This window comes from Podarcis pityusensis (assembly GCF_964106645.2).
Source record: "Podarcis pityusensis genome assembly, chromosome: 11".
In the NCBI taxonomy this organism is placed as follows: Eukaryota; Metazoa; Chordata; class Lepidosauria; order Squamata; family Lacertidae; genus Podarcis; species Podarcis pityusensis.
In genome coordinates, this window is record NC_138036.1 from 61,442,472 (window position 1) to 61,464,219 (window position 21,748).

The following is a 21,748-nucleotide window of genomic DNA, read 5'->3' on the forward strand; positions in this document are numbered from 1 at the left end:
ATTTCCTTGAGTACACAACTGTTAAAGGTGCACGAGTCTGCCTTCTTTTGCATCTGTCTACGGTACTTTGTTTATTAGTTTGCAGTAAGTGCTGGTTATTGTTGGGAGGCATGAATAAAATGTTCCAATCTGCTGTTCCTTTTTTTTTTTTTTTTTTTTTTTTTTTTGGTAGATTGCTAAAGACATGCATCAGATGAAAATTGGGTACACGAAGGCAATCAAAGAGCTGGAGCATGTAGGAAAAGAAAACCAGGTGATTTTTCTAAAGTTGCAAATAAACTCCAGGGGTCCAGTTCTTCCATTTACTTTGAGAACAAACAAGGCTCAGCAAACCACGTTCTACTTTTGTTGCACTAACACATGATGCATCAAAGTGGGTAGTGTGGGGGAGGTAGAGATAATTTATTTGTTCAGGTAGAAGTCCTACACACAATTACCTCAATAGGACTTACTTCTGAGTAGACATGTTTATGATTGCAAGGGTAGCTTCTATCCTGCTTTACAGAGGACAGTCCTCTGTTGGACGGGCTGTCAGATCCAAGTCCAGATGAAAGATCAAGAACCATAAGAAGGGCAAGGAGGAGTCTTGAAGTTGCCCATCAACACTTACTGCCTGGACAGACATACAGACCCCCACTTTGGTGAGATGTTTTATATTGCTCTGTAAATTATAGTAATATAATGCACATCTTTACATATAAACTAGAATTTGTAATTTTTATGCAAATCTAGGTTTGAGTTTTCTTTCCCTTTCCTTCTCTCATTTTTAATTTTAATTTTATTTTTTATGATGCAAGATGGCCACCCTAAGATTAAGGAGATTTAAAACTACATTATATGCAGAGATGGACATCCCTTAGCCTGTTGAAAAATGGGTTTTAGCTTGTTGAATTTGGCATAGGTGTAGCTAACTTTCTACAATGGTCTTGCTTCCTTTTTAAAATGTGTGCAAAGTCAGATTTATTACGAAAGTGTGAAGATGCACACTAGATTTACAGGTGTATTTGTCTATTCTTCATAAATATTCTATTTTTATTTTATTTTTTTTGCAAAAAATTTATTAGTTTTTACAATATCAATGACACACAAAAACATAAAACAAACAAAACATAACAAACATAAATCATAACCTTATTGAAAATAACAGTTATTTACTTTATAAAATGACTTCCTCGTTTCCCCTTAGTTGTATTTCATTGCATATCCTTATAACGGTTTTCCAAATCCCAATTTTAATACCCTTTAAATTAAACATTAGCATCTTTAAATCTTCTCCTTCTTGTATTAAACATATTGTTTTATCAGTTAACATAGATACAATCCTAAGCCCTTTAAATATCTGGACGCTATTTCCAGTTATTTTAGCTTAACAAATTTAACTCAATAATCATTAAATTTCTTCCATTCTTCGTGATGTTCCTCCTCCTTCTGGTCGCGGACTCTTCCGGTTAGATCGGCTAGCTCCATACAATCCATCATCTTCATCTGTCATTCTTCTACTGTTGGTAATTCTTGAGTTTTCCACTTTTTAGCTAACAAAATACGAGCCGCAGTTGTGGCATACAAAAATAGATTAACATCTTTCTTGGGCAATTCCGAACCTGTTATTCCAAGAAGAAAGGCCTCTGGTTTCTTTATAAATGTGTATTTCAACATTTTTTCCCCCATTATAAATCTTTTCCCAGAAGTCTTTCACCTTGGAGCAGGTCCACCACATATGAAAGAATGTTCCTTCCTTTTCTTTACATTTCCAACATGTATTATCACAATTATGATACATCTTTGCTAATTTTACAGGTGTCAAATACCATCTATACATCATTTTCATAATATTTTCCTTTAACAAAGTACATGCAGTGAACTTCACCCCTTTCTTCCACAATCTTTCCCAGTCCTCAAACATTATGTTATGTCCTAAATCTCTTGCCCAATCTATCATCACCGATTTAACTTGTCCATCTTTCATATGCCAGTCCAGCAAAAGTCATAATATCTCAACCATTTGGTATCCATATTTAATTTTTTCTGGGCCTTTGCCTCCATTGGTGAAAGCCATCTGGGCGTCTTTCTTTCTAAAAGGTCTTTGTATTTTATCCAAACATTATACAACAATTTCCTAATTATATGATTTTTAAATGCTTTATGGGCTTTTACTTTATCATACCACAAATATGCATGCCAACCAAACACATTATCAAATCCCTCCAAATCTAGTAAATCTGTATCTTCTAATTTCATCCATTCTTTAATCCAACAAAGTGCGGCAGCTTCAAAATAGATTTTTAAGTCTGGCACAGAGAATCCCCCTCTTTCTTTGGAATCTGTAAGTAATTTGTATTTAATTCTGGGTTTCCTCCCCTGCCAGATAAATCTAGAAAGAGCTTTTTGCCATTCTTTAAAACATTTCACATTGTCTATAATTGGGAGGGCTTGAAACAAAAAAAGCATCTTTGGCAGCACATTCATCTTAATCACAGAAATCCGGCCCATTAATGACAATTTTAAGTTAGACCACACCTCTAAATCTCTTTTAATTTCATTCCATATTTTCTCATAGTTATCCTTATACAAATTCAATTTTCCCCCAGACAGGTTCACCCCCAGATATTTAACTTTTTTCACAAAATCTAGGCCCGTTTTTTCTTGTAACATTTTCCTTTCTTCATTATCCAGATTTTTCTCTATTACTTTGGTCTTGCTCTTGTCTAATTTAAATCCTGCTACCTGACCAAACTCATGTATTAGCTCCAGTGCTTTAACTGCACTGGAGTCTGGATCTTGTAATGTCAGAACTAAATCATCAGCAAAGGCTTTTAATTTGTATTGTTTTGAACCTACTGTAATACCTTTAACTTGTTCATCTTTTCTAATCATACTTAGCAAGACCTCCAGAACTGAGATAAACAGCAGAGGGGACAGTGGACACCCTTGCCTGGTTCCCTTCTCAGTTCTAATTTCCTCTGAAACCACATTATTTACAATAATTTTAGCTTTTTGTTCTCGATAGATTGCTTTAATACCATTTATAAAATCATGACCTATCCCCATACTCTCTAAGTTATGTAACATAAAACTCCAAGAAACATTGTCGAAGGCTTTCTCAGCATCGATAAACATTAGCATTGCTTTACAACTCTTTCTTGCTTCTAACTTTTCCAAAATATCCACAACATTTCTAATATTGTCTTTCATATGTCTTCCAGGCAGAAATCCTGCCTGGTCTTTATGAATATACTCAGATAAAACCTTTTTTAGCCTATTAGCCAGTATATTTGCAAAAATTTTATAATCCACATTAAGTAGAGAGATTGGTCTGTAGTTTTTAACGTTGGATCTATCCTGACCCTGTTTAGGAATCAGAGTAATGTAAGCTTGTTTCCAGGTTTCAGGTGCTCCCCCCCCCCCGTAAAATTGAATTAGATATTTCTACGAGAGGTTGTATAAGCCAATCTTTCAATGTCTTATAATATTTCGCTGATAGACCATCAGGTCCTGGTGTCTTGCCAAGTTGCATTGAATTTATTGCATGTTAACATGCAACATGCAATAAATATTCTAGGAAGTAAACAATCATGCAGAATAGGAAAGAAAGGAATAATCACAACTTATACTGCCCTATTCTCTGTCTATTCATGACACCACACCTCTTTCATCACCTGTGCTCGCTTCATACCTGATGATGCACACACAGTTGATCCACACCTGAGTAGATTTCCCAAAAACAGAAGGAATTTATGCACAATGAAATGTCATGCTTCGAAAGCGGAGTCATTGTTCAGCCCACAAAGAACAACAGACAGCCTGGTTTCTGGGTGTATTTGCTATTTATGTTTCATGCAGTTGGGAAGGTAAAAGAATCCGTTCAGTTGAACTTGGGCAGCTCCATACATTTAAAGCACATCCAGCACATGCTGAAGCACATGGTTTCCCTCAAAACCTCCTGGGAACCTTAGTTTGTTGGAGGTGCTGAAAGTTCTGGTTCTGTAATGGAGAAACTACAGTTCTTAGGATTCTTTGAGGGAACTCAAGTGGTTTACCGTATTTTTCGCACCATAGGGCGCACTGGACCATAGGGCGCACCCAGTTTTTAGGGGGGGGGGGAAATCAAGAAAAAAAATATTCCCCCCCCCCAGCCCCAAAGAGCAGCGTACAGGCTGCACACAACCTCTCCCTGCCAGAGGGGTTGCTCGCAGCTATGGAAGAAGGCAAGGCAGCGAGCAGGATCCATCCCGCTCGCTGTTTTGGCTTCCCCTTTAGCCCCATGCAGCCTCTCCTTGCCGGAGGGGTTGCGCACAGCTATGGAAGAAGGCAAGGCAGCGAACGGGATGGATCCCGCTCGCTGTTTTGGCTTCCCCTTTAGCCCTGTGCAGCCTCTCCTTGCCGGAAGACGCTGCGCAGGACTAAAGAAGCCATAGCCCCGTGCAGCCTCTCCCTGCCGGAGGGGTTGCGCGCGGCTATGGCACAAGCATGCATTCGCTCCATAGGACACACACACATTTCCCCTCAATTTTTGGAGGGGAAAAACTGCGTCCAATAGAGCGAAAAATACGGTAAATATATGTTGGATGAGCAGATGGAATTCTTTGCTTTGACCTATAATCATAGAATTATAGAATCTTAGAGCTGGAAGGGATCCATGGGTCATCTAGTCCAACCCCCTGCAATGCAGGAATCTCAGTTAAAGCATCCATGACAGATGGCCATCCAACCTCTGCTTCAAAACCTCCAAGGAAGGAGAGTCCACCACCTCCCATGGGAGTCTGTTCCACTGCCAAACTGCTCTTACTGTCAGAAAGTTTTCCTGGTGTTTAGTCAGAATCTTTTTTCCTGTCACTTGAAGCCATTGGTTCGAGTCCTACCCTCCATAGCAGGAGAAAACAAGCTTGCTCCCTCCTCCATGTGACAGCCCTTAAGATATTTGAAGATGGCCATCATATCTCCTCTCAGTCTCCTCTTTTCCAGGCTAAACATACCCAGCTCCTTCAACCATTTCTTATTAGGCTTGATTTCCAGACCCTTGATCATCTTGGTTGTCCTCCTCTGCACATGTTCCAACTTGTCAATATCCTTCTTAAATTGTGGTGCCCAGAATTGGACGCAGTATTCCAGGTGTGGTCTGACGAAGGCAGAATATGACTTCCCTTGATCTGGACACTATACTTGATTAGGCTGGTGGGTCAGTGCCCCATTCCCCCTAGTGGACCAGTCCCCACTATATTAATCTGCATTTATTCTATATAAAATGCTATATTTGCTATCTTCCAACACCTGGCTGAATGCTAAGTGCAATTTACACAGCAGTGTTTAAAACAGTTTTTGTATTAGATGGTAGCTCCCTCTGGTGGTGTTTTAGGTGTGTAAATCAGAGCAGTTGCAAGGATTAAATTTGCAACAGGCAGCTGCCTTCTGTTAAGTGCAAAGCAAATTTAGATGTTCTGTCACTTAGCTGTGTGGTATCAGTGGAGTACAGAGGTCTTGGGCCAAGCAAATAACCAGAAAGAGGGAGGGAGAGTCTTTTGAGGAGCAACGTAAGTTGGAGAACCACGGGGATGTCAGACAATTTCTATGAAAACAGGCATGGGAGCAGAAATTGCCAGGGTTTGCTTATTTGTCTCATGTCTAGAACAGAAATTAATCCAGCATTTGCTGCTGCTTTTTTCTTCCCACAAATTTTATGTTAACAGTGACACCCACTCACTCCTATTTCCACTGTCTTTCCTTTGGATTGAAACAAATGGCATGTGCATTTAAATGAATGGTGTTGATAATAATAATAATGATGATGATGATGATGATGATGAATGGTGTTGATATAATAATAATAATAATAGTGTAATTAGCTGTATAAATTCTGGCACATCACTAATAACTTTGTTTTTGTCAGAAGACAAACTGCAGCAGAATGGAAATAGTGTTGCATGCGTGGGTTAGAATGGAAACCAGTGCCTTCTTACAGCCCTATTGAACCCCAAGCCATGCTTCAGTTCTCTCCTCACTGACCACAGACTGTAGCCAAGGTCTGCTCTTCATCATAGCTCATGGTTGATGAGGAGAGACCTTCAACATGCTAAACTAAACCTGTTGGAGTAACTAAAATTAGGGAAGGGATTCATTTCTTTCATAAGCATTAAAAAGCCCATGGATGAGCTAATACAAGTTCCTGTTCAGCCACGCCAGTTGCTACAGCAATGGCCCAGTGCCAATTATATATGTGATTAAGGCATGCCAGCTCATTAGTCAGTCTTGTTGGTCTGTCTGAGGTCAGTGAGTGAATGAGTCTGTCTGTGAATCAGAGTCTGTGTTACGCATTGAATTGCTGGAGCAACAGAGATTCTTTGTACTTGTGTGTGTGTATCTATCTATCTATCATCTATCTATCTATCATCTGTCATCTATCTATCTATCTATCTATCATCTATCTATCATCTATCTATCTATCTTTGCAAAAGCCTACAAGCTGTATATATGTTTCTACACCCAGAACTGTTTTACTGAGCCTTACCTTCTGCAGCGCTAAAGTATTTTGGACCTTACTCTGCTTCTTTGTGTTGACTGGAACTAGGACAACTTCCACCATGTGGGTATCTCTCACCTCAAATTCCCAACGAAACCGCAGCTTAGCTCAGCTTGAGATGGGAGGGGCAAAGTGGGAGCCCACACATTTGTGTGATCACACCAAGCCATAGTTTGACTTACTGCTGTGGCAGGAAAGTAAACAGAGTTTCCATGTACTCTGGCACTTGTCATGGTCCTCCATGCACCAGGAGCGATTTAGTCATGTTGACCACATGACCCGGAAAGCTGGCTGCAGACAAATGCCAGCTCCCTTGGCCTGAAAAGCAAGATGAGCACCACAACCCCATAGTCATCTTTGACTAGACTTAACCACCCAGAGGTCCTTTACGCTTTTTTACCTTTTACATGCACTTGTTCATAGTTGCCATTTGAAATTGATGCCATAGAAATCTTATCAGTTCTTGAGCCAAACACAATTCTTCCTTCACACAATTGCTCTGTGTTGACTCCTTGTCCTGACATATAACTGTTTCATCATTGGTCCTCTATATCACACCCTCATTCTAAGATGTAGGCTAGCTTTATTCCTGTCATTTTTTCATTGATGGTTCAACTCTTTGTTGTAATTATTCTTGAAATGATTGATTATGAAAATGTTGTAAAATAGTGATCATGGTTTTGCCCTCTTGTCCAATTCACTGGCTTATTTAAAGGTAATGCTGTTATGAGAACAACCCACAGAGTAGCTTGTGCATCTCTCCTTCCCTGCTCCTCCATGATGACCATTAGAGTGACTAAACCTGGCAAACTATGGTTAATCTTATCTATGGTTGGTGGAAACAAGCCAACTTCAGACTAGGGTTTAATGAAGTTTGCTTGTTCGAATCAGCCATAGTTAAGACCAGCAATAGTTTAGGATTCAGGTGCCACTCTCAATTTTAGTTAGTCTAAAATAGAAACAGAGCCTTCTGATCTCTTCCTCATGGCCACTAGAAGAGTGGATTGAGCAGCACGCAAGCCCAGAGCTCTCTGAGGCTCATTGTTGTAATGCTCAACCATGGCTTGGCTGCTAAACTTTAGCATTATATCCAAACAATTAGCAATTAGATAGCATTTAGAGGCTATCAAGTGTCTTTATGCTGGGTACAGAAAAATCCAGAAATCAATGAACTCCTGTTAGCATTTGCTCAAAGCTGAAGTCAATGCCCCAGAGCTTTAACCAAGTAAAGAAAACTAACATAGAAAGGTGGAGAGGTATCAAGAACCATGATTCAAAGGTTTTGGCTTATACCTGCCACTCCTTTTTTAGTTGCCTTTAAAGCCAGCTTATTTTCTTAATCATAATATTTTGGATAGGAACAAGCTATGATGGCTCTGGAAAATCAGTATAGCAACAAAATGAAGAACTTGCGAGCTCAGCTGGAGGCCTATCAAGAGACAGTAGACAAGAAAAACCAGTACTGGCAAGACACAACAAAGGTAAAAAGGAAAATACTGTCACCTTGAATGGATGGGATACAACTTTCCCCCTAAAACTTTATGAGGCTATATGAACAATATTCAGGACTAGTAGATCAGCAATCTGCAATTTCACATTTGCCCTTTAAGTTTATAAATAAAGGGCAAATGTGCTATTGCAGATTGCTGATCTACTAGTCTCTTTATTAAGGAAGTAAAAGGTAAGCTACTTTGCACAAAAATATTTTCATTTCTTATGGGCCGTGAAGATCCTGTGAGGTTTGCCACCATCACAACTTCACAGGCATGAACTTGTGACCCAATATTTGCAGATGTGCAAAAAATCATTTGAAAGAAACCATGGTGGTCGGGGGGGGGGGGGGGAGACAGCCCAATGAATCCAGAGTGTGCTCTGTGGTCATGGAATGTTGACTGGCTATTGCTGGGAGGGGGAGACAGAAAACATTGGGAGAGGAGGAGAAACTGAATGGGGGGGTGGCTGGAGTCCTACGGAGAAGCTATTATTCGATCTGTAATGATGATGATGATGATGATGATGATGATTCTGGATGGCTTCCAGCAGAATACAAAAACATAATAAAACATCAGATGCTAAAACCTTCCCAATACAGGGCTGCCTTCAGGTGTCTTCTAAAAATTGTGTAGATCTTTTTCTCCTTGACATCTGATGGGAGGGTGTTCCACAGGGAGGGTGCTATTGCCAAGAAGCCCCTCTGCCTGGGTCCCTGTAACTTCACTTTTCACTGTGAGGGAACCAGCAGAAGGTCCTTGGGCTTGGAGCTCAGGCTGAATGAGCGGAGACGCTCCTCCAGGTACACTGCAACCTTTTGTTATAGGTTCCATTTCTACAGTACGATTACCGTAGCAATTAGAGCAAGCAAGCAGGTTTCTCTATTTGCCCGTCTGGTTAAGATAATAGTCTCATTTCTGTATAATTATACACCCAGAAACTGAAGGAAGAAAATAGAATACTGAGACAAGAGAAAGAAGAGCTGGCAAATCAGATCACACTGCAGAAGGAAAAATGGGGTGATGAAAAGGTAACTCAGAAGTAGTTTGGAGTAATTTGACTTTAAAAAATCCAACTGAAATTGTATAAAGTTTTCTCCTTTTTTGACTAGCAAATTTAAACAGATGTCTGCACACATAGATTATGTAATTAGGACCTGTAAATTAAATTAATGGTCCTTAGATTAGTCCACTGGCATTGCATTTTCTGATTTCAACCAAAGTCATGTTCTCTCTGCTTTGAGGATCAGGTGAATAAATTCATTGATCCCTGCCAAATCTAGTACTTTCCTGGTCACAGTGGAGCTGACCCATGGGAAGCATACCTGCCTAAATGCACCTAGTTAATCTGAGATGCCTGCACAATATACCAGTTGCACTGAAGCAATAGATAACAGATGAATCATGGTAAAATGCAATCCTACAACATCAGAGCAGGCTAACGAGGTCCACCATAAGCTCAGGTGAATAAAAAAAAATGTCTTGAGCTGGCAAGAGAAGCAGTTGATGCCAATAGCAAGTCTGGGCAAGTTGGCATTTTTTGATTAAATGCTTACCAAAAAATGCATATTTTGTGAAAAATATGTTCAAATATGTGAATTTCCATGGAGGTTTTTTTTTTTAAAAAAAAAAACAAGCAGACAGAGTTTAATTTGGAATTTGGTCAGAACAAAGTAATGAATAAATACCTGTGAGAGTGACACGTACTGTAAATAGGCAGGTCCCTGCCCCTCTAGGGCCAATGTTTGACCTTCAACCTAGCAGCCATCATCATTCTCTGGTTCTCTGCAGGAGAAGCACATAGCACTGCTCTTCTCCTCACTTAAAGTGTGTATTATTTGCAAAGCAGTATTATAAGTGATTTATGTTAAAGCCCATCCTGCCCTGTAGCTTCAGAGCAGGTTACATCAGAACTAGAACTTCCAGGATTTAAAACTAACCTTTAGTAATATGTTGTTCTATTTTTCCATGGTGTTTTCTTGTGTTGGTTTTCAGTGTTATTTTTGTTTTAATACATACCATTGTACTATATTTTGTAAACTATTTAACTGTGAAATGAAGGAAAATATATAAATATTTTAATAATAAATTAAAAAACCACAATATATATGAGACATTTTTCTATTGATCTGTAAAAGAATTGAAAATTGAACAGTTATTATCTTTTGCAGGCTTGGCTGCTCAGGAGCACTACTCAAAAGCTTGACTGCCTGCATAACCAGCACACCTTAAGTAAGTGTTTCCCTTCAAAAGAATGACTGCTTGAATGAATTATAGACAACGTGCCCTTTATTTCTTCCTTGCATTTCATTTGTAGCTCCAAACTAATGTCTCTTGCTCAATGGGAAGTCTCTCAGTGGACTTTTAATCATGTCATAATTGAAAAATTGAGTTGACAAAAGGACTCCGACAATGTCCAAAGCACAAGGTTTCATTTATCACATTTTAGAAGCCCTGGTTGATAACTGAGCATGCAAACTATGCTGCAGCCCCACCCCCAAAAATGCTGTCTTTCACATGCTTGTGTGCATCGCAAAGCCCAAACCAGACAATATACCACTTGCTCTTTGTGTGAATGGTGTTGGATCATAGTTCTATTTGCTATGATAGAAGCTATAGGCAAGTAAGTGTACAACTCTGGAGAATTATTCAAAATTATTATTACAATTCTTTTGTTAGAACTGTTTTTCCCCCCTTTAGAAGTTATCTTTGTTGTTGTTACATTCTCCTATTCACCCCCCTCCCAGCTATTGAAGAACTTCAGAGGAGTAGAGTAAACCTTGAAAAAGTGGAGAAAATTGTAGATTTTCAAATGGACTTACCCTGTGATCAACGAAGGGCATTAATTATATCGGATGAGGTAAACTTCTTTGTGTTGCAGATGATGAAATAGAATAAATGGTCAGTTTTTCTGTTTTGAAAATAAGTTCCTTTTACATATTTGATACATTTATAAATCACTTAACTGGGAGAGAGATGGGTTAGAGTGTTTTCTGTAGTAGCAGAACTCAACTGCAGATGATTTGGGAGTGTTCTAAAATATATGAGTTTAATGTGGGCTGATTATGGATTCAGTTTGCAAACTTCACCAAGCTCACTTTCTGTTTTGTTCACCCAAATCTGATTGAAATCAGGGGAGAAAAACAGCAGATGTTATGTCAAATATTCCTTTGGAGGCAAAATTCCATTCTGCAGTGCCAACAGTTATACTAGCAGTAAATGGAAATGTTCTTTTGGTTGCAAAACGGGTGTGATTAAACTGGAATGTATAAAAAAGCAAATTTCTTTCAGATAACAGAAAAAGGAATCACAGACCATAATGCGGGGGTGGAAAAGTCTAATGTCACAACACAGGAGTCAGAGACTACAGAGCTTGCTCAGAGGTCTACATCTGTTGTGGTAAGCCTTCCATCCACTTTCCTTTCGCCAGAACATATTAAATCACAGATATGCATGGCAATATGGTTGGTGCAGGAGTAATAAACTTGCTGCTTGTCACTTCTGTTGCTCTTGTTGCTTCAAGAGCCTGGACCTCATATCTGCTAGGTGAAGTACAGCACATTGGAGTGCTCAACCTTCAAAAATGGGATTCATACGGGAGTTACAACTGCAGTGTCATGGGTAAAATCTGAAAAAAGCAAGTCCAGCTCAAGCATCACAGCAAAAAGATTCTGGTCTCATTAACCAAAGAGATTCTGGTCCCAGTTATAAGCTCTGCAGGGTGGAGGAGTGTCGTGGGTGCCCTTCTCCATGAACAGGGCAGCCCGCAGGGTTTCTGAGTCATCTTAGTTTAGATTCACAGAAGAGCAGTGGTGCAGGGCCACCACTCCATGAAGCCTATTGCTGTGAGGGATCCAGAAATCCTGACACTGCTCATTCAGCCATTTCTGGAAGCACTGGTTCAGAGGTGGTGACTTGGGCCACAGATCATGGGTGTCCAGCAGTGCTGATGTAACACGTTGTCATGGTGTCAGATTACATCGCTCCTGGAAGTGGCGTCAGAGTTCCTGCAAGGCCTAGGACGCCACTTTCAAGGCCCCGCGAGACCTCAGGTGGGACGTCCAGGACCTCATGAGGAATCAGAGGTCCCATCCGAGGCCTTGTAAGGCCTTGAAAGTGGAAAGTGTAGGCCTCATGCAGACTCTGCATGAGGCCTACAGTTCTGCATGAGGAACCAGAAGTGGCACTGGAGGATCTGCAAGGCCTAGGACGCCACTTCCAAGGGCCTCGGATGGGACCTGGAAGTCACATCCAAGACCCCACAAAATGTGTGCTGAGCATACACAATTATGTTTTTGTGGCTGCCTGGGCCCCCAGGGCCCCCTCAAGTTGGTGTCAGTGCACTGGTTCTAGTAGCCGGGACCCATTTTCCCACACCTGTTGCTGCAGATCATATCTGCCCGAGAGCGGGTGGCACTGTGGTCTAAACCACTGAGCCTCTTGGGCTTGCTGATCAGAAAGTCGATGGTTTGATTCCCTGCGATGGGGTGAGCTCCCATTGCTCTGTCCCAGCTCCTGCCAACCTAGCAGTTCAAAAGCATGCCAGTGCAAGTAGATAAATAGGTACTGCTGTGACAGGAAGGTAAACGGTGTTTCTATGCACTCGGGCTTCTGTCACAGTGTTCAGTTGTGCCAGAAGCGGTTTAGTCATGCTGGCTGCATGACCCGGAAAGCTGTCTGTGAACAAATGCTGCTCCCTCAGCTTGAAAGCGAGATGAGCGCGGCAACCCCATAGTTGCCTTGGACTGGACTTAACCGTCCAGGGGTCCTTTACCTTCTTCTTTTTTTTAACCAGTAATGAAACAGATTTGGGAGGACAGGAGGGCGGCTTCACCAGACTTTCTCTTTAGACAAATAGGCTCAGCGTATTGATACGAGTCTCCTCTTTTCAGGCCAAGCAATGGATATTTGGGTCCCATCATGGATTTTGGCTGGGGATCTGTGCTGTGCCTAATCAGTGATGTTGCTGGCACTATGCAGAGAGTGCAGAGACTGCACTCAGGCAGCCACATTCCAGACTGCCCTTCAGATTGCACTGGTGCCAGGAGCCAGGACTCAGATTTAGGAAAATGTAGTACCCTTAAAACAGAAGTACTTTCTTCCAGGCAGGAATATATTTGGATTTCACACAAATAATAAGCTCCAACTCTTTATTTATTGCACTGTACACCTGAAAATCTGGGAAAGCCCTGAGAGAGAGCAGTCAAAGAAAGAGCTACTTCAGATTACAATAGTGTGTGGTTTATTTCATCTCCTTCTAAACAAGGTTTAGAAGGTTCAGTGTAGTTTCAGCCTGTCTTGGTAATTTAGATACATTGTCGCACATTATGCTAGGTACAGCACTTCAATTGTCTGAGATGGTGATCAAGATTTGTTCCTCTCCCTCAGGTGGAGATGGAGGAAGCGCATAATGGTTTGCCACAAAAGAAACTTCTGTTGGAAGTGAAAGCCACCTTGGAGCTGGTCAAAGGGTCTTTACAGAAACGGGAGACAGAGATCAGTGACATTCTGCAAAATGGACATTGGTGTAACTCTCAAATTACAGATATGTTGTTGACAGAGTCTACTGTATATTAGCTAGTGAAGATACATTTGCTTAGTTAAGACACAGACCAGATATGGGCTGATGCTTCTATCCTAAATGCTCTTTGGACTAGGATTTAGTTTACACTGTCTGTCTCTAATAGTGAGCAAAACTGGTCTCTGAACACAGATCCACACCATACATTTAAAGCACATGACTTCTCCAAAATAATATCAGGAACTATAGTTTACCCTCATAGAGCTCCAATTCCAAACACCCTACAGATCCTAGGATTCTTTGGAGGGAAGGTTTAAAGTTTTAAATGTTTGGTGTGGATCTGCCCTAAAACGAAACAGGAATGTTCTGCTCCCTCACCATCTCCATGAACTGGGTGAGAGCCAGAGCATCCCTCAAAGCATTGCTGCTTGTCTTCTCTGCCCTGGGGGTGGGAAGATGAGCAGCAATGTCACGTGCTGGAACGCCTCCCTCTTGCCTGGGAGGGGGTGCTGCAGCGGCAGCAGTGGGGCAGGCGGGGTGCCGCCTCTTGCGCTTCTACTGCCTGAAGCAGGTGCTTCCCCCTCCCTCATCGGTGGGCCAGCTCTGTGAGCGTGGACCCAAGGAAATTACTATGCATGACTAAGTTAGATTCAGTGAGTTTACTCTTCCCATGCATTTAAAGCACTATTTTATCACTTTAACGATCAAGGCTTCTCCCAGAGAATCCTGGGCACTGTAGTTTGTTAAGGTGCTGAGAATTGTGAAGAAGTGCCTATTCCCTTTACAGAACTACAATCCCCAGAGCACTTTAACAACTGAAATTTTGCAATGCAAAGTACCCTATGCAAATTAGCCTAATTTGCACAGGAAAGTTATCCTGTTCAAAATTTCTCAGAAAACCTACTTCAATGTTCTATACAGAGAGACATAAAGACTTAGATTAAATGCTATTTATATTTCTTTTTCATAGAATCATAGAATCATAGAGTTGGAAGAGACCACAAGGGCCATCGAGTCCAACCCCCTGCCAAGCAGGAAACACCATCAGAGCACTCCTGACATATGGTTGTCAAGCCTCTGCTTAAAGACCTCCAAAGAAGGAGACTCCACCACACTCCTTGGCAGCAAATTCCACTGTCGAACAGCTCTTACTGTCAGGAAGTTCTTCCTAATGTTTAGGTGGAATCTTCTTTCTTGTAGTTTGGATCCATTGCTCCGTGTCCGCTTCTCTAGAGCAGCAGAAAACAACCTTTCTCCCTCCTCTATGTGACATCCTTTTATATATTTGAACATGGCTATCATATCACCCCTTAACCTCCTCTTCTCCAGGCTAAACATGCCCAGCTCTCTTAGCCGTTCCTCATAAGGCATTGTTTCCAGGCCTTTGACCATTTTGGTTGCCCTCCTCTAAGCTAGTACATCTAAGCTAGTATTCTTGTACTATCTCCTTAGTTATTCTGGGCTGTGTTTCCTCTGCTGAATCATTTGCTCCAAATTCTTCAGGTCGGGCATTGTTTTCTTTATCGGAGAAGACTGAGGCAAAGAAGGCATTGAGGAGTTCAGCCCTTTCTGTGTCCCCTGTTTGCATTTCACCATCTTCTCCTCTGAGTGACCCCACTGTTTCTTTGTTCTTCCTTTTGCTACAAACATACCCATAAAAGCCTTTTTTGTTGCTTTTAACCTCTCTAGCAAGCCTGAGTTCATTCTGTGCTTTAGCTTTTCTGACTTTGTGTCTACACGTGCTGGCTATTTGTTTGAATTCCTCTTTGGTGGTTTCCCCGCTTTTCCATTTTTTGTACACATCCTTTTTTAATCTTAACTCAGTTAAAAGTTCTTTAGATAGCCACCCTGGCTTCTTTAGGCACCTTCCATGTTTCCGTCTCATTGGTATTGCCTGACGTTGTGCTTTTTGATATGCCTTCTTTATGTTTTCTCAAATAGGAGGGGGGAGGTTTTTGATTGTCCCCAGGTTGTTGAAATCTCTAACCAGTCTTATCTGACTGCTGCAAGTTGCTGCTGTTTGTACAATCATATATCCATCTGTTCATAGTAAGGAAACTGACTAGGCTCATGTCAGCCTACAGATATCTAGGTACCTTGACTTACTAAGCTTTGAGCAGGTTAGTCGCTGATAACAATATGAAATATACTAGTGTAGTACAAACATTTACAGAACATTTACCTCATCTTTTTCCTTTTAAAAGTAAAAATAAAACGTGTTTAGTTTTACTGACAGCACTCAAAGGTCCCCTGCTGTGACACTGTGGTGCCAAAATATATTTGTTGTCCTCCAACCCCAACCCCCACATTTGTCCATTTTAAGAAAAGCTGACTAGTTCCACAGGTACCCCACAGTGAGGTTGTGATTCCAAAAGTTTTTTGCGACCCCCCCCCCAAAGCTCCCTCAGATGTGTCCATTTTTAAAACCTCCTTTGGCCATGTTTGCTCTGGGGCCAGGACCCCTTTGACATGTGCTGCCCAGAGGGTTGGGTACGGTTCAGTGCAGCCCTCGCTCCAAAAAGGGGTCATCTTGGTTTAGTGAGCTACTGTGAACCTCAGGTTCACATATTCACCTCTCCTGCCCTACTTTCCTTAGCCATCAGCTGTCACGGCCTGCCAACTGCAGCTAACATTAACTGTGGTTTGTTCCAAACTAGGCAGCTTCAAACCACTGTTACTGAATCCAGCTTAGAATCATAGAATTGTTGAGATGGGAGGGACTGAGGACCAGCCTCTGCAATGCAGGAATAGTTTGCCCCATACGCATGACACAAAGATTAAGAGTCTCTTGCTCTACTGACTGAGTTTGTATAAACTTATAATAATCAATATTAACCACTGTTCCAGGCCCAAATAACATAGCAAGCTGTGGCTAATCAAAAGCAGAAATGAGAGTTTTTGAACCCTTTTCTCCAGTGAGGAATGAGAGCTGCAGCTCATTCTGCTAAACAGGCAGAATGATGTGAAAATAACTTATGAATGCCATTATTGGCTAGAACTAAAAGTAAATGAAATGATAGTCAAAACACACCACAGGGATTCAAAACTGACCACTTTTAAGTGATACCTTTTTCTCATAAGTACATGGCACATTCTATCTACATATGATTGTTTTCTGAATAGAAAGAAGCTGAAGATACTGGTTGTTACATTTTTAAAAAATCCTACTTCCCACCACAAAGCATATTGCTGACATATTCTCTGTATGATCACTTACTAAGAAGGTACATTTTCAAGATTTATTCATAAGATTGACAAGCTGCTTGATCAAAGAACTCTGCAGAGCACAAATACAACTGTAGATAACATATAGCTAAAATCCACAAACCAATTAAAAAGCAAATATACATAAAATGATGATTCAAGCACTGATAAATAAAAGTTTAAAAACAAATATAGTTAGCTAAAGTTATTTATTTACTTTGAACATGTAAAATCTGCTCTTTCCACCTTCTACACACACTTCCTCTTCCTGATGGCAGTTTGTGCAGTAAAAGTACAGAGCTCCTTGGCTCCGTGCCTTGTTTTCATTCTAACTTTGCCCAGCTGTACTAGTTTTACCCAGTCCTCCCTCCTACACTGTCCACTCTGCATACTTGGGATCCTTTCATGGATCTGGCCTCAGCTTAGACTGCAACTGTCTTGTTCCCTCCTGTTATGGTGCTGTGCCACCTATCACGCCTCCAGAAAGTGAGATGAGAAGCAGCTGGCCAGAGTTCTCCCAGGCTGGAATTCATATGAGAGAAAAAGAGCCAGTCTTCATGGACTGGTCTTGTCCCTCAGCTAACCATCGTGACCAAGCCCTCTTCTCTGGTGAGATGCATCCAGGCAACAGTGCCTGCCCTCTTACCTACCACCTGAAACTCTGAACCTGTAGCAAATCTTTCTGAATTCCAGCGAGAACTAACTTATGCCACCACATCCCACACTAAAGTGCAGATCAGAACATAGTTATGCTTTGCATTTTGCACGTCTCCAAAGTTTGTGTTTCAGTTCTTGGTTCAATAAAGCAGCAAATATACATTTAAAATGCTTAGTTTAGAGCCAGGGGGATTTAGAACTGTGTATTTTGTGAGGAAATATGCTAATTTTCATTCTTAATTTTTTGATGAAAAACAGAAGAGGGCAGATAGGATTGATGAAGATGTGCAAAAGTGATAGAGACTGATCTGTCCAATCGCCATCCCTCCCGGGGCGTAACAGTCAAACACCTTTGGCAGTCTAACAGAGAATTTGATATATTATTTCAAGCAAGGTAAACGAAGAACAGGTCCTTGCCATCAACATTCATTACCTCCCAATGTTATCAATGACCTTTCTTGCTGTCCTGTCTATTTCATTACCAGTTTTGCCATTTTTCTCTCAGAATTACATTGTGCTTGTTATTGTACATGGAATATGCTTTTGGCTGATCAATTAATGAAGCTTGTTAGGAAAATATGCACTGTACCCATTTTGCTAAAAGGACAGAAATTGTTCTAAGCACAGAAAGTATAGCAGAGATGAGAGCCTTCATGTGAAATTGCAAACCACACAACACCGAAAGAAAAGAAATCCACTGAAATATGCCTGTTTCTAATGTACAAAGTAATAAACATTATTTTCCCAACATTTTTCAAAACAGCGAATGCAACAGTTCCAGGGACAGTTAAGATAAGTGCCAGGAGTTCAACAAAGCAGGAAACTCAGGAGTGGAGATTAAGCTAAAAATATATGTTGTTGTTGTTGTTTAGTCATGTCTTTGTGACCCCCTGGACCAGAGCAGGCCAGGCACTCCTGTCTTCCCCTGCCTCCCGCAGTTTGGTCAAACTCATGCTGGTAGCTTCGAGAACACTGTCCCACCATCTCGTCCTCTGTCGTCCCCTTCTCCTTGTGCCCTCCATCTTTCCCATCATCAGGGTCTTTTCCAGGCAGTCTTCTCTTCTCATGAGGTGGCCAAAGTCTTGGAGCCTCAGCTTCAGGATCTGTCCTTCCAGTGAGCACTCAGGGCATATAGAAAAGCATTTAAAAGCAGAAGAGTTCAGCTGAGTTGGAGAAAAGAACTTGCTGTAAGAGATATTCAAATTGTTTCAATATGTTGTTTCAAGAAAATCGCAACAGAATTTTCCTTTTTCTGCATTACTGCTTCAAGTGTGGACTGAAAGAAGCCTGCCCACCAACTAGGCTCACACAAATGGAACATGAGTTTGAACTTTGAAGCTCTCAGCTCATTCCTTTCAAAATTAATGTGAAGTAGTTCTTGATATTAGTCCCTGTCTGCTGAGAATGAATATAAGTCTCTGATCTGAAAAGGATTGTCCTTGGAGTTGGAGAACAAGCTATTCTCAAACTTTCCTCCCCCACCCAAATTGCTACCCCCTTCCTAAACTTAGGCAAGTTTCCCCCAATCCGGTCTTTTGAATTAGAATTCGCATCAGCCACAGCCAGCATTGTCAATTGTGTATTTATTAAAATATTTATAGACTACACTTCCACAGCAGGGCAGAAGGTGGAATACAGCATACAGAATTACAATAAGGAGAATAAAAATGTCAATAAAAACATCAGGTAAAACATTAATACTGGTTAGTGAAAAGAAATTCCCGTGGCAAAGGTCTGACTAAAATCATTTTTAAAAGGCATCCAAAAGGCAGCAGGAATGAAAATTGCCAAGTCTCTACTAGCAAGGAGTTCCACGGAGCAGGGCTGACACACTAAAGTCTCAGTCCCTAGTAAAGGCCACTCAAACTCCATGGGCATCGGGAACCACCAGAAGTGCCCCATCAGACGATCTCAGTGATCCAAACCAGAGCATAAGGAAACAGACAGAGCTTGTTAGAGATTATTTAAGAATGATTAGAGCTGTTGTCCAAAACATCTGCAGGTTGAGGAAGGCTGGTTCAAGCATTCAACAAGCCTCAGGAGGATAAAGAACTGCCAACACATTTTATTTTAGAAGCAATCTTGAAAATTCTTTCCACATTCATTCTGGTTGAAGTCAAAGATTGTGTTTTGTGACTGCCTCTGCCACCTACTTGCTTTTTAAATGAACTTTTTGTTCAGGCCAGGTGAATGGCTTTTGCCTCATAAGAATATCCGCATAAGAATAGTGGAATACCCTAGGCTTACATTATAGATATAGCTGGCCCTGCTGTCTATCAATTGTTCAATGAACTAATGTAAAACAATAAGGCAAACATAGTTTAAAATAATGACAAGACTGGTGGCATCTCAAAAATCTAAAAATTTTATTTGGCCCAACCAGTGCTTCTTTTCCCTAGAAAAATAGGTGCAAGTAGTCACCATGAAGTTGCTAACACTAAGCGTCACACTTCTTAACAGGAGCAACAAAAGAGGTGCTAGTACTGCGTATCTTTGAGTACCCCCTGGGGGGGAAAGCTCTGGGCCTAGCCTATAGAGGACCCAAGTGCACGTTGTCAGATGCATGCAAGAAGCAACAGCCTTGCATCAGCCATAACCGATTCTGGCAACAATAACGAAACCATGGAAAGTTGTTTAGGTAACAGTTTACAGCTACCTTGTTACAAGAGCAATGGATTTTTTATGTGGGGAAGTATATCCATTTGCTACTGCTATTTCTCCAGGGAAAAACTGCAAGGTAGGAAGAAGGCAAGGGTGGAGAAGAGTCCTGAGGCCAAACACCTTGCAACCTCTTCCCCAAGCTGGTGCTGCCCGGATGGTTTCAACTGCAGCTGACATCAGCTCAGCACAGGCACCAGGTTTCAGAATGGTGCCCAATACCTTCCAGAGTAAGATCTCTCAGTCTCTTTCTCTGCCCTCTTTCACATGCTAGGGAACAGTCTCTCGCTTTCATCTCTTTGCTTAGATACACATTCCCCTTATTTCTTAGCTTCGTTCTCTCTCTTATGGGGAAATCCCCACTTCCTGTAATGGAATCCCAGTGTAAGTGGCTTCAACAGGGGAGCCACAGAAAGAATGTGGTTCATCAAGCTGTGGGCTCAAAAACCTCTGGGTCACCTTCTTACAGAAGCCATTAGATGTAACATCAGGAGACATAGGAGCCAACGCCTAGGGGCTGTGGTGGCTTTGGCCCCCACAATAAAATATTTGAGGGGGCCTCCACAAAGTTGATGGGCCTTCCCATTCAAATGGTGTGTGTGCACTGCATCGTGTGATCAATTATGCGGTGTGGGGCTTACCTGGGCCCCCACAGTATTTTATTCAAGTTGGCTCCCCTGTCGGGAGACCAAGTTAAGAGCAGCAATTCCCTCCACCAGCTCAGGGTCTTGGTACTGCAGAAGAGCCTTTCACCCTTTCACTCATCTGCATGTCCCCTCCTCCCATAGTTCTATGCCCTGCAAGACAAAACATCAAAGATATATGGGCAACTTGCTCATGAAGAGCCTGGATTAAATTCACTCTCTAGCTAATCTCATACCTGTCATCAGAGTGATTTTAAAAAATCATAATAAGCAAAAAACCCAGCATGGTTCTCCTGACAGATGCAATATAGTCGCACAAGGTTCATGGATTAGTTCTCACTGCATTAGTTCATACTGCATTATCATTGAGTTTTGAAAGCAAAGCTGTTGCCCTCATCACAATCAAGTGCGCAATAATACTTTAATTCGGTATGGTTTAGGTGACATGGACAGCCCGTAAATTGGATTCAGATCTAGATGATCTTCAGGAGGTTTCTCCAGCCTCAGCTGCTGCAAAATGGTGGTGAGGATGACAAAGACTTCATTGCGGGCGACTTCTTCTCCCAAACATTTTCGTATTCCCATTCCAAAGATCAATACCTTCTCAGCCAAGCTCTTGTTGAGCTCTCCATTTACATTCAGAAATCTTTCTGGTTTAAACAAGTAAGGGTCTTCCCATAAAGATCTGTTGTGAAAAGGGGGGAACACACCATATTTTAGAGGTCCCAACTCCTACAAGAAGCAAAGCTGGCTGCTATAGTCAATGTAGGACACTTAATTTAAGTTATGCTTCACATAATTTAGCCACACCTAAGCAATGAAGAAAGCAATATTCCACTGAGATTTTTAATTCAGATTTTTGGAAGCCCACTTTTAAAATGGAAAAAAAACAATGTCCCTTGTGGAGGCAGAGATGAATTTGAAATGGAACTGATAAAAGTCTTAAGCTTTATTTGATGAAAAGACTCAAAAGCAAACAGGAAGTAGAGATTAGGTCACCCATCCATGGGATATACACATAAAGGCAGGTATCACAGGAGAGTGGCAGAGCACTTCTTGC

The 21,748-nt window shown here is 41.3% G+C and overlaps 2 protein-coding genes across 4 annotated transcripts in view; one reads left to right on the forward strand and one right to left on the reverse strand.

The window, feature by feature from the left end:
• LOC308458857 (uncharacterized protein) overlaps nucleotides 1–14,497 on the forward strand; it is a 39,281-nt gene extending 24,784 nt beyond the window's left edge. Inside the window, exons 6-12 of the mRNA XM_080973719.1 lie at nucleotides 173–253; nucleotides 7,873–7,995; nucleotides 8,943–9,035; nucleotides 10,176–10,236; nucleotides 10,752–10,864; nucleotides 11,296–11,403; nucleotides 13,393–14,497. Coding sequence (XP_080829845.1) covers nucleotides 173–253; nucleotides 7,873–7,995; nucleotides 8,943–9,035; nucleotides 10,176–10,236; nucleotides 10,752–10,864; nucleotides 11,296–11,403; nucleotides 13,393–13,581 — 768 coding nt within the window. The 3' untranslated portion in view covers nucleotides 13,582–14,497. The remainder of the gene's footprint in view (nucleotides 1–172; nucleotides 254–7,872; nucleotides 7,996–8,942; nucleotides 9,036–10,175; nucleotides 10,237–10,751; nucleotides 10,865–11,295; nucleotides 11,404–13,392) is intronic.
• Nucleotides 14,498–18,949: 4,452 nt separating this feature from the next.
• The window catches only part of LOC308458952 (cytochrome P450 1A1-like), a 29,964-nt gene continuing 27,165 nt past the window's right edge, over nucleotides 18,950–21,748 (reverse strand). For all 3 annotated transcript variants that reach the window (XM_080973833.1, XM_080973835.1, XM_080973834.1), the window contains exon 7: nucleotides 18,950–21,373. In XM_080973833.1, the coding sequence (XP_080829959.1) occupies nucleotides 21,091–21,373 (283 nt within the window). In that variant the 3' untranslated portion in view covers nucleotides 18,950–21,090. The remainder of the gene's footprint in view (nucleotides 21,374–21,748) is intronic.